This window comes from Zootoca vivipara, chromosome 7 (genome assembly GCF_963506605.1).
Source record: "Zootoca vivipara chromosome 7, rZooViv1.1, whole genome shotgun sequence".
Lineage (NCBI taxonomy): Eukaryota > Metazoa > Chordata > Lepidosauria > Squamata > Lacertidae > Zootoca > Zootoca vivipara.
In genome coordinates, this window is record NC_083282.1 from 76,663,244 (window position 1) to 76,679,900 (window position 16,657).

The window sequence follows — 16,657 nt, forward strand, 5'->3', positions numbered from 1 at the left end:
TTTCCCGAGGATAACGGGGTACTTGGCAGCTATGCTTTAGATCTTTGTGCATTACAAGTTCCTGATCGTGGAGAAGCTTCTAAGCATGTCCAGCTCAGTGTGTGAAGTGGAGTCAGTGTGCCAGGACATTGGGCCAAGGGCAGGCGTACACCCCAGACCCCTCCCCTGTTTAAGCCCTTAGGTAGTTACTCTAATGTTTGAGGAGGACTTAAGAAAATTGGAGAAGTGGTGGTTTAAGTCAGCGGAGCCTATCTTTGGTCCTCCAGACATTGGACTACAACTCCCAATACTCCTCACCATTGCAATGCAAGGTGGGTCTGATGAGACCCGGACTCCAACAACATTTGGTGGTCCAAAGGTTAAACATCCCATCATAAGTACAGTTTGCACAAGTATTTTGGAATCAAACACACCTGAAGCTGCTCTGTATTCTGATTTATGCCTCTTACCTAGTTCTTGCCCACAAAGTGTTGAAGACAGAATGCTGGGGGCAAGACATACCCAGCCCCCAATGACAGTTCACGCCATCACACATTCATATGGATGCTTCAAGGGGGTTCTAGACTCAGCAAACTCTTCAGCTTGAAGAAATCTTTGCGTTTCTTAATGAAAGCAGATCACAACTACTCTCCTTATTCAAACTAAAGCACAGACCATTTCCATGTCAGTGAAATGGCTCAAGATGGGAACTCCCCAAGTTTACTTCACAATGTGAAAAAAAACAAATGTCGTCAAGGGATTATGACATTATCCGGCAGCCAGCGTGCTTGTCCAGAACTGCCCTTGCACTTCCTCTTCTGACGGAGGATTTTGCTGGGGAAATTCACATGGTCAAGTCTGAGCAGCATATTCCAGTGAAAAATTAGATGGAATCTAACAAAGGAATTATTGTGAGCCTGACTTATGAGGTTTGTCAGTTTCAGATATACAGTAGAATCACAGAATTGTAGAAGTTGGAAGGGATCCCAAGGGTCATCTCGTCCAACCCCTTGCAATGCAGGAATCTCAGCTAAAGCATCCACGACAGATGGCCATCCAGCCTCTGCTTAAAAACCTCCAAAGATGGAGAGTTCACAACCTCCTGAGGGACATCAAAAGATCTCAACTTGGATTGCCTATAGGGAACAAATCTCATCTGTTAGAAATCTCCATCTGCCAAACACAGGCCAATTATGTCTCATCAGAAATGTTTTCAGCTCATGTCAGTGCAAAAACGTGAACCCACCCAAAACTGATCCAGTCCAATGGGTAGAAACCCAGATTTGCAATAAAGGTAGCCCAGATCAATCCCCGGTCCCTCTACTACCCTTTTCACAATACGAAAATAAACCAAAGAGCTTTCCGCCAGCATCCCTTTTCACAGACCTTCCACGTATTTCTGTATGGTCTCCACAAGGTTCTTGATTCGGAGCGGAAGGTTCCAGGGATCTTCTTGGATGCTGACTTGAATCTTGTTCCTGCTCCGAATTGTGGTTTCTTCTTTCTGCTTAAATTCTGCAGAAGAAGAGGGACTTTAGGCTGAGCAATTGAACAATGCCAGAGTAGTTCAAAACAGTACCTGACTGCATACTGTGCTAATCCCAACTAAGCCCCCTGAAAAGTTGGCTCTGATGAAAAATTAAAGCTGCAATTATTATTGTTATTGTTATTTTAAAATACAACATAACTGGGCGTCTGTACAGAGCAGCAAAACTAACCTGCGTTGAAACAATGCAAACATATAGTTACATCAAATAAGTCAAACATACAATAGGGCTGGAAACTGGAACTTATGAGGAATTAATGGCTACCACTGACAGCAGCAGCACAGTGTCTTTTCCTTCTGTCTCCCCTGTAACATGATGTGATGTCAATCACATTCCAGGTTTTCCTATCCCCTCTCTCAAGAAAGGAGAAGCGAATTCACACATCAGAAGGAAGGAAGGAGGAAGAAGAAGGGGAACGGCTGGAGATTGAGCAAGTTGCGTCTGGACCTAGCTGTAAAGTTCTGAGAAAAGCAAGATTATCCTGGGCACATGATGTTCTGGCAAGTTTACCTTGTAAACTGTGGTCCATTGGAAAATGTTTTGTTTCTTCAAAAGCCTTGCTTATTACTGGTCCTTTGAGAAGGGCATTGATAGCATCCACCTGCAAAGAAGCACATTTAGTGAGTCTTGAAAATTCTTCAAGAGTTTCCAGAGAGGTGGTTTTTTTATTTATTTTTCTAGGGGAAACCATGGGCGGTAACATATCTCATCAGTGCAAGAAATTCTGCTTACACAACTCCTTCCCCCATGTGTGCCCCATGCCCTCCCCAAATCGCAATAGCTAAATTGGTCCAAGACCAGAAGGAGTATATTTCTGAACACCAAGTGCTGTGGGCGAACAACCGAAGACAACTGTCATGCTCTGAGGCACTCAAGATGAAGCCAAGTAGATGAGCCATGGCCTGAATGAGCAACAGAATATTTGTTGAACCCCATCACAGAGAATGTCAAGAAAAGAGCACCCAATTGCTAATCAACGTTACTGGTTCCTAAGCATCTGGAAGAGCACGCACTCTATGAGAGTATGGCAAAAGCAGTGAAGATCACTGTTCTACATAATAAGCGTTTGTGTCACTCACCTGGTTAAATAGATGCTCGAGGCAGCCGTGCAGTTTGTCTTGTTTGTCTGAAGGTATCCTCATGTCATTGGGGAGTTCATCACCTAATGGTGGGAACAGTAAAACTTGGGGCTTGTTTTCATGCAAACATATTCCAATGGAAAGAATGTCAGAAGTAAAGGCCTATCTAGAAATTTAATATATAATGACAACAGCAATATCAATTACAACTACTTTAGGCTGTAATCAACCACCTCCTTATACGGTATCTGTCTGAAGGGGTGAAAAGGAAAGAAGGAGAACTGAAAGTGCTCTAAGAACCAAGATGAACAAGATGACCCAACTGATTTTTGAAGTTTCCCTTTCCACTTGAACATAGCGTATGGCATGGGCTTTTTTTGTTCCATAAGCCTGCAAGGAGGGTGGTTGCTATGGGGACACTAAGAAAACACAAGTGAGCAGCTAAATAATAGACTGGCATCTACTGGAGAATTGGCTCATGGTCCACACATTGTTGAACCCTGCTTTATTAATGGTCTCATTATAGAAGCACAGCGTTCACTCACCTGATCCCATCTCATCACTGCCCAAATAAGAGCTGTTACTCCGTACGCTGGTGTAGGAAAGCACAGAGTCCCGGTTACTGTTGCACTCACTGGAAGAAAAATGTGTAGAAACTAAGAATCTCTTCATATGGAGAATTTCAGCTATGCATAGTTAGCACCTTGGGGGAGAGGGGATATCCAAGGGCATTCTTTCATTTCTCTCCTGCCTGTCTCCAAGGGTTTAATGTGGTGTACAATGGGCAACACAGTAAGAGGATACCATCCTTTAGTGACAGCAAACTTTTGAACTCTGTCCTAGAATACTTCATCTTTCACTGATGAAGACAGATTGCAGAACTGTAGCATTACTCTTTGCTACCAGAGCTCATCTCAGTGACTAAAGACGAGGGTTAGAAGTTCAAACTCTAACCCAAATTTAGTTGATTCTTTGACCACAGGGACTTCGTCATTGAGCTTCCATGTTCTGTTGCTTGACTCTAAAGTTCAGATTTAACTTAAAACCACACTGTTTTTTTATTAGAATGCACAATGATGGAACACTGTTTTCGGTACCTGTTTTGTGACATTTCCAGGTGTATCCCTGGATGGTCACAAGGACAGTCACTCAGCTATTCTGCTGAGTCCAGACTTCCCTTAAAACTACCTGCCACTGCCGCCTTCTGACTTAAAAAAAGGAGTAGGACTCTGGTTTTATCATCATACTCAAGTACATCTACACAAAGCATGTCGGGTGAGATACAATTGCCATAGAATCTACCCAGACTAGAACACAGATTTAAACATAAACATACATTTTTATTAGAGAGCATAATCTGCAGAACCAGCAGCAGAATTCTTTAGAGTTCCAATTTCCCGACCTAACGTAACTATCCTAAGTTTTCTATTAGCTATTCTTACTCTTTTACATAGGAGTCAAAATGGGTCACATGCTAATGGTGAAAAGAAGCAAGAGTATGCCTCAATCAATCAATCTAAATATGACATCTGTGCAGTAAGTTTGTTTCAAAACACACCCCTCTATATTGTCCACCAAGGTGAGCAAGAAGGCATTATGAGAGTTCAAGGTCACATTCTGGCCAGGCAAAAACATTTATGGAGGCCCTGAGAAGTGTGGCCTAGGGAAAATCCCAAGGATCAGACAGGGAGGTCTGGAGGACCACATTTGGCCTCTGGTCCTGATGTGCCACAACGTTAACCAATCAGATGCGACTGGAGGCACCTTCTCTGAATGGGATATAATTTATGCAACATTATTGAAATGAACACTGCAGTCTTTAAAATATGCTCCAAATGGGATATAATTTATGCTTCCATAAGGGAAGTCTTTTTTGCTCCCGTGTTGAAAATGGGAAATGAAGGTCCAGGGAACCACAAGCCCATGAGTTTGGTGATACCTGAATTCACATGTATGTGGGATTCAAGTCTGAAACTCCATACCATAGCTGCCAAGTTTTCCCTTTTCTCGCGAGGAAGCCTATTCAGCATAATGGAAAATCCCTTTAAAAAAGGGATAACTTGGCAGCTATGCTCCATACCCTGGGCTACCACAGGGGACTTTGCTATGGAATAGACCCTTATGAGAACTTGTTAGCTCCTTGGATACAGAGACATACCCAGAGTGTTGGACTAGGACCTGGGAAACCAGGGTTCAAATCCCCACTTGGCCATGAAGCTCAGTGGGTTCACCTTGGGCCAGTCACTGCATCTCAGCCTTTCCTAGGCTTCCTCTTAGGGTTGTTGTGGGGATTAAAAAATGATGAGCAGGAGAATAATATGACATGATACTTTTGTCTGTGTAGATCTGCAAGTTGCTGCATCTTAACAGCACAGGATATCCAAGAGCTGTTTCATCTTAATCAAAATGACAGGGGGGGGATGAAGGAGAATGCTCCACTTGATTTCTGCTATCAACATATAAGTTGTTCTCAAAGGTATCTATTTCTCTTAATTTCTGAAAGGGATATACTACACTATGTTTAGGAATGTTGGGAAGAGACAAATGGCTATGAAAGGTAAACTGATTGTCCGAATCAGATCTCGTACAACAAACCATGACTAATGCCAGCTAAGTATCTTCTTAGCTGTGCTTTACCCATTCTTGTAAACCCCGGCATATCCATTTTCTGACCAAAACCAATCAAAACACATTTGATTCCTTCTTGAATTGCTATTATATAGGTTATGTATGCTCAATCGTCTGAGTCTAAAAGAGGTAAGACTGAACAATCTCTCTCATCTTTCATTTAAATTCTGAAAGAAGTGACAGCCCCACTGGGAATCTGCCTTTGATCTCACTGTGTCATCTAGGGCAGATTAGGCTCAATTATAGAACCCATTAAACAAAACCCAGCACAGGAATAGGAGTCATATGAAAAGCTGAATAAAATTATTTCTATTGCATTAAAACAAATTCCACTGTGAGTAGGTAGGGTTTTTTCAAACAAAACAACAACAACAAACCAACAAACCCTGAAGATACACTGCCAGCAAAAGATTAGCCTACCACCCACCAACAGCTTTTCTATGGAACCAAAACTGAGGATTTAAACCATGCAAAATGTGCTTTTTACATGTTCAATGCTCGGCTCTTAGAGGAAATAAATGATGCTAATTCCTGTGACTAGGAATCTTGACGTGCTAGAAATAGCACTTCTAATTGAATTGCCATGGCCTATTTTCTTTAATGCACAGGTTGCAAAACACGCTGGGGATTTTCTACAAGCATTTGACAGTTTTTGGCTCCCGCTCAGTAGCTTTCTTTGGTTGGTTGTCATGTTGAGAGCTCTGCTTCACACAAAATTCCATCTCCTTTGCCAACAACACAGGAGAAATACTCAATGTACCTGGATCACTACGCTCACAACAATCCTAAGGCGTGACATGTATGTGGAAATGAACACAATTAAATTACATGTTTAAGAGGAAGGGGTCCCCTGATTAAAAAGTCCAGTATGGGTGAAAGAGCTACCAGCGCTTGAATCACTGCAGCAGGAAATGCAGTTCAAATGTAGATCTTCCTATTGGGCTTTATTCTTCCCTTCTAGCACCAACCAGGGTGATCTGTCAAAATATCACTATTTTGGGGTTTTATACTGATTCATCGTCTTTGTTTTTTTTAAAAAAAATAAATTTTATATTATATAGTGGTACCTCGGGATAAGAACTTAATTCGTTCTGGAGGTCTGTTCTTAACCTGAAACTGCTCTTAACCTGAAGCACCACTTTAGCTAATGGGGCCTCCCGCTGCCACTGTGCCGCCGGAGCACAATTTCTGTTCTCATCCTGAAGCAAAGTTCTTAACCCGAGGCACTATTTCTGGGTTAGTGGAGTCTGTAACCTGAAGCGTCTGTAACCTGAAGAATTTGTAACCCGAGGTATCACTATGCACTGCTCAAGATTTATTTACACACACACACAGAGGTACATAAACATTTTAAAGCTTGAACGGTGTGATGTTTCACTAGGTGACATATATGCCATGAGAAGCAGCTGGCCACTTATGCCTTAAGACAAGATTTTCAGACACAAATATTTTGGATCTCTGTTTTCTGAAACCAACTGAAAAAACAAGAAATCAGGGTAAGGGGGTGGGAAACCTGAACTTTTATTCTTTTACTGTTTTCCCCTTCTGAGTCTTCTGGGAACACAATGTTCACAGACTTGAATAGGAAAGACTTCTCTGTAACAGCGGCTACTAGAAGTGCTTCCAAGCTACCTGAAAACTTCTGTGGTTTTATAGTGTTATATTACAATGGCAGAGGGTGGGGGTGGGGAGTGAGGGAACCACGTTTGAGGAACTGAAATGCACAAAGCTGTTTTTCAGACAGTCTTGACTTTCTACAGCAGTCTAATAGTAAAGTCGTTGAGTATTTGCGAGACTCATTTCCATAGTGACAGGAGTAGTCAGGAGATATTTGAACAATATATAAATCCGCTCCTATTAGACTAAAAAGGTCTCTTCAAAATAGCATTGCCTGCAGAATGGTTGGATGGAATTTCTGTTCTGCAGTACAGGTGCCTTAGTTCCTTATTGTTATGATCCACTAAATAAAGAGTATTTGAATTTTAGCTCTGGTATTGGATTGAAATCAATTGAGATGAAGAGCCAGTTCAAACTGGTTGTGGTTTTTTTTACTACTATGAAATGACTCCCCCCTGCCCCGTCGTCACCATTAATTACCTCATGTTGTTGATGTGCCTGGCAAGAGGGGGAACTATTAGAGGAAAGCCTTGTGTATCTTGGCCTAAATCCATTTTGTATCCTCTGTATTGCTGGAACCTAATTTAGCTTATTTGCTCCTTCAATCAGCAATACAGAGGAGTGGGCAACTTCCTTGCATCTTTAGATTCCCTTGTTGGAACAAGTGGACAGGGACCAAGCTATCTTTCACTTGTCAGTTTTCACCTGGGGGTGGTGGTGGTATGAGTCTCGTAATGCCCTCATCGAAGGGCTATGATTCAGGCAGCGAAAAAGCCTCTAGCTGGTTGGCAGCCCCTTCAAAAACAGCGTATTCTGTTCTCTCCTATCCTTCTCATGTGTGATCCAGAAATTGTTCCACTTAGGACACAAAACCACAAAGTAAAAAAAAAAAGTGCATTACTTGAAATCTCTTGTGAGATCTTCCAAACAGCAGGGCTGTGGTTAATTCAGTCTACTTCCATGTGCCTCAGACTGGTGCCTGCTGATCTGAGTAATGCAAAAAAAATCCTGCTGTAGATGTAATCGTTATAAAGTCCAATTAGTCTGTGTTTTCTGTGGATTGTGTGTTTGTACACATAAGACAACAAGTTAACAGTTCTGCAAACAACAGCTGCAGAACCAGTCTGAAGCTAACAGGCGTCTACTCCTGAAAAACCCACAAAAGATTCCCTCTTCCCAGTTGCGATGCTTCACTGGATAGAGGAAAATTCCTCCCTCTGACCTCACCTGACCTGCCTTGATCACTGAGGCCCTGCTGTAAGTTGATCCTGTGACTGACATGTGCACCATGTCAAATTGTTGTGAACTCTGGACTGGATGCACTTAAATTCGTACTGTGCAAGTAATGATTAGGGCCTGGCCCATGTCATATGTGCTCTACTGTACATTTGGGAACAGTCCTAAGTATATAAGGAGCGATGATCCATTTGTTAGCAGATTTTAAGCACAGAGTGCTTTTTAAAGAGGGAAAGAATTGGTAAGATTTAAAAACATGTGGATTTTAGCTTGTTAGGGCAGATGAGATTAGGAAAACCATGGAGAAAATCAACTGAATTTGTCTGGAGTGATGGAATGTCCTTCCTATGAAGAGGGACAAATTCCTCCTACCTTGCAATGCAGATGTACTAAACAGTAAGAAGGTATTGCTACCGTAGCTAGTGGGTAGCTGTTGCTGTGAACATTCTGTGTCACTGAGAACAGCATTAGTCAAAATGCAACTATTTGGAGTCACTTCAATTCCCCATTGCTTTTCCCTTCATCCTGCATCACTGCACAAAACATTTAACTTTTGTTTGTAAATCTTACAAGTGGCCTCCCATATGGTAAGTCATTCTAGAATAAAATGTGGTAATGTACAAACAACCAGCAAACCAGAAGGGCAATAGATGGGTTATGATTCTGCTCTATTATCAAAGTGCAAGAACCCTTTGAGTAAGAATGTAAGATTGGTAGGTGTCTATATCTATAAGACAAAGGACACAATTTAAAGAAACAAAGGACACAAATTTAATAAAGGTTAGCTGTGGCTAATCTCCTAATTTAGCCATAGTTAACATTTGCTGGAATGGATTCACAGATTGTGGTGCAACAAACATTTTTCTTGTGGTGACACATAAAGAAGTGTGCCAGCCCAAAAGGCATGTCTTGCATGTAATAAGCAGAATTATAGGCATCACAAAATGTGCACAGGGGCTATGATATACCAGAGATCCTTCTTGATATGTCATGTTCTAGCGGTGGTGGACTTTGGGTTCTCAAATTTCAGTGGTGCCCTGTGCAATGCTAAAAATCCCCCCCCCGCCTCTCGTGCTCCGTTCTACATCATTGTTGCAGCACCCCCTGCAATACCAGCACCCAGTGTGGGACTACACTAAAACCGCCTCTACTTCTAGCTTAGTGCATGTTCTCAAATGCATTCATTAATAACTAGGACCTGCAATACAATTCTGTGGGCTCAGTCAGAGAGAACTACTGATCTCTGGAAAGGGAAATTTCAGCGGTCAGAAAGAGAAAAAAAGGTGAATTTTCCCCTGCTCCCCAGGGATTTTCCCCAGCTGTGCTGCTGGGCCCAAATTTGAGCATTTCAAAGCTATATGGGGCCGGTGCAGTTCTGGAGGATGAATAAAGGGAAATGAATCCTTTTGCTTTGCGGCCCTTCTGAAACATCCATGTACAGAGTGGGTGGTTGTGGGGAGTTTTTAGATCTCATGGCCCACATTCCTTCCACCCAACTCACAATCTCTCTTCTCAAGGATAGTTATAACAAGCTGTCAGGGGTCCCTGGGTCACACACCTGCAACCCTAATCACCCCTCTTTCTATGACCCTTTTCATAACTTGTCAGGGGCTCAGGCAGTACAATTCTTTAGACATTTCTCTTTCTCTCAACTACCATCATCACCCTGTATGCTCTTAAAATCTTGTTGCCAAGGGGCTTCCTTCTCTGTTTCTGCTCTCTCGCTCTCTATAATTTTCTTTTATTTTACAAATATACTTCTGGGAGTTCTCCAAGGATGCAAAAAACTTATTTTTAGGTGGTTCTTTTTTCACTTCCTGATAGGTACTCCACTACCCAAGTCTGCTACTAGATGAAACCATCAAGCAGAAGAACATGAGGATTCTTGATATCACCAGTTTTAACAGCAGTATGTGATTCATTTGATTATACATGGACGTATAATCTTCTCAGTATCCAAGTGAAATGGCTTCCGATCAGTGCGACTCACTGAACCCACCTGTATGAGTCTCTGTAACTCATTGTATCATGTCCTGAATCTTCCTGGTCCTCCTCAGACACTTTGAAACAAACCTTCTTCATCCCATGCTCTACTTTGTCAATATCGCTCTCTTCCGAGACCAAGGATGTGGCGGGCATCTCCTCCATGGAGGGAAGCTCGCATAATCCTGCTGCCGTGGGTTCAGTAATGGTGGACAAAAGCCTGCAGATGCAGAATGTATCATGGTAAGAAGAAAAACAAGCCAAGGGCTCCAGGAGTCAGAAGTGTAATCTCTGCTATAGATACATGGGGACACCTGTAGGCTGAAGCTCTGTAAATCTCCCCATGCTTTTAAACCTTAATCGAGGCTCTGCATCACCCCTGCTCTAAGGCATGCTAAAGCTAAAGGCACATTGAGAGTTATAATTCAATTCTAACTTCAATCTCCCCCCCCCCCCCGACTGAGCACAAATATTTCTAAAGGCAAGATGTTAACCCAACTCACTTATTTATCTGAAAGACGTATTGTTTCATTTCTTTAACTGCTACATCTAGTTTGTTGAAGAGCTGCAAGTAGGAGTCCTGTATCTCCCGATCTTCTTGCTTCAACAGAAAGGTGAGACCTCTCTCCTCCTGAGGAGTTCCTCCATTCTCTTGGCCATAGCAACCATCGTATTGTCCATGTGGGTTGAGGTCCCCATTTTCTGGCGCCAAGCATCTCCATGACGGTGCAGCCATGCTGGCTATGCAGTGCTGAGTATACGAGACTGGATTTAAGCTTCCTGTTAAACATTTGAAAATGCTCGTTACAAAAAGCACTTGTCTTTAAAGCTTCTTTTAAGGAGCAACCTCAAATTATTTTGTTTGTTATTTATTGAACTGTTTTCCAAAAGGGGGAAGATATAAGTGACAGATGGGAAGAAATAAGGAATTGCGCAGAATTTCCCTGCCCCAGAAGACCCTTTGTAGTCATCGTAGAGAAATCCTTTAAAATTTACCTAAAGGTTAGAACTATGCTTATGAAATTTATTTAGGTAAAGGTAAAGGTAAAGGGACTCCTGACCATTAGGTCCAGTCGTGACCGACTCTGGGGTTGCGCACTCATCTCGCATTATTGGCCGAGGGAGCCAGAGTATAGCTTCCAGGTCATGTGGCCAGCATGACAAAGCCGCTTCTGGCAAACCAGAGCAGCACATGGAAACGCCGTTTACCTTCCCGCTGTAGCGGTTCCTATTTATCTACTTGCATTTTGACATGCTTTCGAACTGCTAGGTTGGCAGGAGCTGGGACCAAGCAACGGGAGCTCACCCCGTCACAGGGATTCGAACCGCCGACCTTCTGATCAGCAAGCCCTAGGCTCAGTGGTTTAACCACAGCGCCACCTGGGTCCCTTATGAAATTTATTTACTTATCTGGAATTATCAGCAGGCTAATAGCTGTACTCAAGCTTGTCAAATTCTGTAAATACTAGGGCAAGAACAGCAACCATGACCTAGTCCTAGACCTTTGGCCTTCCTTTCCCTGTTGCCAGTATCTCAGTTGTCCAATTGCCTACTTACAGCTGCCAAGCCTTGCAGCCACAACATATTTGCATGGTGATGGATCTCTTGTTTCAAGTTTCTTTCCCAGTCAATAAACCATCCCTTCTATACAGAAAAGGGGGCAATTTGCTTAAGGCTGCTTGGCTGTCATGTGCAGGATGATAGCCATGCTCATCCCCACCCACCCTATTCCTACTATTATGCTGTGCCCTATGACAGAGTCAGATGTTTTCATAAAAACTTCAAAGGGGATCGGGCATCTTAGTAGAAGCATTCTTCTTGAATTAGGTCTTGACACAACAACTGGGTGTTGCTCCAATGGGTATGCAAAGCTCTTAAGAGAGATAGTGAGCACCTTGTTCTGGATCTAGGCCAATAATAGAAGGCTTCCGTCCGATGCGAATGCTGAACGACCTAGCCACCGAGGTAGTGTTTTTGGGATACGACACTTCCATGAGGTTAATGTGGCAGTTGGTGGGGCAGAAATCCATGCTGCTCAGAGGGTGAAGTTCCGTTGTGGCTCGTTTGAAGGGTGGGCTCACCTTGGTTTTCAACTCATCTGCGAACTAGGGAAAGAAAGAAAAATGTTTCAATTGTACTAGCACACTAATCCACAAACTACTTGCCCCTGGGTCTATGCACTTATAAATAAACCGAACTACCTACCACAGCTGCTCCCCCCCCCCATTTCCATCAGCAGCTCCACCCACAAAAGAAAAAAAAACTCTGTGGCCCTCTTTCCAATAAATGTATTTCCTTATTAAGTACAGTTGTACCTCGACTTACGAATGACTCGACAACAAAATTTTCCGACTTACAAATGGGGCTAATAGCTTACAAATGTCTCGACATCCGAAAGGAAACTGCAGCGGTTTTAGACAGGGATTTTTCGACTTAGGGATTTTTAGATAGGGTTGCTTCGACTTACGAATTTTTCCGTTTCCAATGCATTCCCATGGGAAATCGCGATTCCAATGGCGTTTTTTGACTTACGAATTTTTCGACCTACGAAGGTGCCTTCGGAATGGATTAAATTAGTATGTCGAGGCACCACTGTAACTACATAAATCTATGTATAGTATGCTTCAAGATGTTCACAGAATACAGGAGAGACCAGAAATGATGTAGAAAATAGTCCATGATAGCAGGTGAATACTTACATCCCATGATGTAAACTGGGGCTCTGTTCCAAAAGACTGTGCATGGAGCTGTGGGTTCTGGATATGTGCTACTCATTTATTTATTTATTTATTTATTCGTTTATTTATTTATTTATTTATTTATTTAAAACCATAATCCCACTGATTTTTGATGAGGAGGGTAGATAGGAGCCCCTTACTCCTGCTTCCTGTCTGATCTGCAGGCGTCATATCTTGGCTTTGTAAAATGAGCTGTGTGCATCCAGTCTGAACTGTCAGATTGTAAAGCCTGCTTCTGTGTGAAGAAGGCCCTTAACTAGATATGGTTCAAGTGTTTCACAATCTGCAATCTCAATAAAACCAGAAAGCCATCTAAAAGTTGAAAGCACGTAACCTAATGCACACCTATACCCAGGCAACCTCCTTGAAAGGGGATTTGAAATCTAAAGGCATCACTATGCTCCAGTGTCATGATGTTGTTGTGCACAATGATCTCACCCCTTGATAGCTGGCAACCCTTCTGCTGATGCTCTCCAACTTTGTGTCACAAATCTGCCGGCACTCATATTGTGGCATGGTGACCACAGCATTGCTGAGGGACATAAGCCTTCTGCAGTTCTTCACAAAGAAGCTGTCATCTGTAGCAAAGGTCTCCAAAATCTAAAGCAGGAGAAAATAATTACCTTGCTTGGTTCTAAGCAAGCCTCTAAGCAGATGAAACATTGGAAATACAACATCAGCCGGGACTGCACAATTCCAAAGGCAAACAAACATGACAACTGGGCAGGTAGACATGCTTCCTGGCGTATTTCAAGGGAACACTTTGGAAAGGCAAATTGTAACGCAAGTGGTGACTCACATTTTGTTCTTTGTTTTTGTGGAACCCTCATTCCACAAAAAGTGAGAGGGAAATTCATTTCTGTGGAAAGTAGATAGATTTCTAAGAATGTTTTAGAAGAGGTGGGGGTTGACTTAACAGAATGTAGTAATGAGGTGTTGGATGACAGGTTTTTCCTTGGTGTGTCCCCCCCCCCCACTGTTTTAAAAAAAAACTTTGCCAGCTGCAATCTGCAGCGAGTCTCAACATCTCTGCAGCCATCTAACTTTTTTTTTTAGTTTCTTTAGTTTTACAGTTACATCTCCTTTTGCATACAATATACAATAAATCTATTTGACTTCCCACCCAGCGTTTCATGACTGTTCTTTATACATATTATTTGGCTGCATATACACTAGTTCTTCACCTAATTTTCCACAATCTCTTATCTTTTATAATGTCAACTGTTGGCCACAAAGCACCCCCTAACCTGGAAGTCATATTTAAGGTCCAATAAATATCCCCCTTGGTATTCCCACTCACAACCAAGTCATCTTGGTTTCTTATTTCAGATGTCATACTGGCAAGCTTGGCATATTCAATTAGTTTGCATAGCCATTATTTTTTCCATGGGATTTCTCTTAATTTCCAACATCTTGCATATACTATCCTTGCTGCTGGTTGTTGCGTATAAGAATAGGTTGTGGGCTTTCTTAGGCAATTCATTCCCAATTACACCTAGAAGAAATGCTTCTGGTTTCTTAGGAAAGGTACATTTAAATATTTTCTTTAACTCATTGTACACCATCTCCCATTAGGTTGTCTGTCGTCAACAGAGGGTCCTTTTTCATTGCAAATGGATTTTAATATACTTCAATATATTTTAACACATTTCTATATACATTTGTTGGGATGTGGGTGGCACTGTGGGTTAAACCACAGAGCCTAGGGCTTGCCAGTCAGAAGGTCAGCGGTTCGAATCCCTGCGACGGGGTGAGCTCCCGTTGCTCGGTCCCAGCTCCTGCCAGCCTAGCAGTTCGAAAGCATGTCAATGTGCAAGTAGATAAATAGGTACCGCTCCGGCAGGAAGGTAAACGGCATTTCCGTGTGCTGCTCTGGTTCGCTAGAAGCGGCTTAGTCATGCTGGCCACATGACCTGGAAGCTGTACGCCGGCTCCCTTGGCCAATAACGCGAGATGAGCGTCGCAACCCCAGAGTTGGTCACGACTGGACCTAATGGTCAGGGGTCCCTTTACCTTTATATACATTTGTTACTCTATTGAGCTTCAGGGACAGGGAAAAGTGGATGCCTGGTTGATGCATTAAAGAATAACACCGAATGGTATAAACCTTTGCTGTGAGGTTGAAGGACCCCTTGGGTTCAATGATCTTCTCCAGGACAAAACTCCTGATTCCAGCAGTGCTGACGTATTCATACACGACGCCATGTTCCAGGTGAACATTGTCCACCGTTAGGCTAATAAGAGAAGTGTCTTCTCTGATGATTAACGGGGAGTCAAAAGTCTGAAGGGCCAATTCTGCAAGGCAAAGTTCAGTCATTAGAAGAGCACAGAGATGGATGTATCATATCAAAAGAATTCTCAGGATCCCCGAAGCAGCACAAAAAGCCATATATGCACAGGAGGAGTGAGAACATGCCATAATTAAAATGCCCTCTTGGCATTTATGAACACTGTGATATTACTGAGTTCATTAAAAATAAAAACAAAAACCATCTCACGAGTGTGTCCACATAGCACAAAGGAGGACTTGACCCTCAGGGTCCCTTCCAAGTCTACAACAAATTACAGTCACAGGTAGAGGGTGGGTCATGAAACTACACATCTCAGGTGTCAAAGACCACAGTAAAGGCGTGTGTATGTATCTGAAGTGCAACTCCCATAATCTCTGACCTCATGAAACCTGGGATTGTTGAGAGGTGGATGTTTAAAACATTTGGCAAGGACTACAATGCTATCCCTACACTTATTTGAGAGTGAGTACCACTGAATTCCATGCGGCTCATTTCTGAACAGGCACGATTAGGATTACACTGTCAATCATTCAGTCAAAGCACATGCCATCACACTGCGAGTCAGCCAAGAGCACACAATGCAAATATGAATATTCAAAAGCTTTTAAAAATGTGATTATCACTGATGAACTTTAAAAGCCCTCCTCGCTTCTGCTCAGTCAACAAAATTACTTGAAATTCTGGCAGTGATGCTTCTGCCAATTATAAGCCATCAAAAGAAATGTTAAAAGTTAAAAGTCTTGAAATGTCTTGGGAGAGGGGGCGACACTGACAGGTAGTACTAGACACAACTGGTGGGGCTGATTCTCAAACCTCTTAGGATCCTATTGAGCAAACACTCAGTCTCAATTTTAAAGCACGTTTTAATTTCATTCATTATTTTGCTGAAATATGATGCTATGCAACATCCTATTAAGGTATTAATTTTATTTATATTTGCACCCAACTCTTGCTTGAAGAAACTCAAGGTCTCAACGCTATACCCAGTTTTATCTTCACAGTAACCCAGTGGGGAAAGTTCGGCTAAGTAAAGCATACTTCCTTTCAAAGAGAAGCTACATAGGCAAAATATCAAATGGGACTCAGATGTCTTAATACTCTCATCTCTTGCCATCTTGGTTAGTCCCCACATTACAGCTTCAGCCAAATATAGCATTGTCAGTAAATAGAATCCCACAATCCCCTTTTCTCAATAACATTCTCATTAAGAATCCCACAGTTTAGCTACAAGTCAGTCGCATCCAATTTGGGGTAACAAGTTGAGAGAAAGACTGAGCTGGCATCCTACGTGGCACAAGGGATACAAGCAATTCAGTAAAATATAAAATAAAAACACTGCCCAGTGTGATATATGTCAACCACAAGCCAAGGCACTGTGTAATTATGTTGGGTTTGTGGCTTGACATTGCAGCTGCCAAGTCAATTTCCCTACAACACTGCATCCTGGGGCTCAGTGATTTTTCTCTAGTGCACAGCTAAAGAGGTCAATAAAAACAGATGTACTGTTTTGGAGACAAAGTTTGTATATATGAAACCAGTGTGAGAGACCACAGAGGAGG

General features: G+C 42.4%; 1 protein-coding gene across 1 annotated transcript in view; it reads right to left on the reverse strand.

Annotated features, from left to right (window-relative positions):
- Nucleotides 1–16,657, reverse strand: part of PREX1 (phosphatidylinositol-3,4,5-trisphosphate dependent Rac exchange factor 1) — a 240,368-nt gene that overhangs the window by 16,678 nt on the left and 207,033 nt on the right. Inside the window, exons 22-30 of the mRNA XM_035122595.2 lie at nucleotides 14,915–15,102; nucleotides 13,246–13,407; nucleotides 11,964–12,174; nucleotides 10,573–10,849; nucleotides 10,086–10,289; nucleotides 3,151–3,239; nucleotides 2,606–2,688; nucleotides 2,037–2,127; nucleotides 1,366–1,494 (exon numbers count right to left, since the gene is read on the reverse strand). Coding sequence (XP_034978486.2) covers nucleotides 1,366–1,494; nucleotides 2,037–2,127; nucleotides 2,606–2,688; nucleotides 3,151–3,239; nucleotides 10,086–10,289; nucleotides 10,573–10,849; nucleotides 11,964–12,174; nucleotides 13,246–13,407; nucleotides 14,915–15,102 — 1,434 coding nt within the window. The remainder of the gene's footprint in view (nucleotides 1–1,365; nucleotides 1,495–2,036; nucleotides 2,128–2,605; nucleotides 2,689–3,150; nucleotides 3,240–10,085; nucleotides 10,290–10,572; nucleotides 10,850–11,963; nucleotides 12,175–13,245; nucleotides 13,408–14,914; nucleotides 15,103–16,657) is intronic.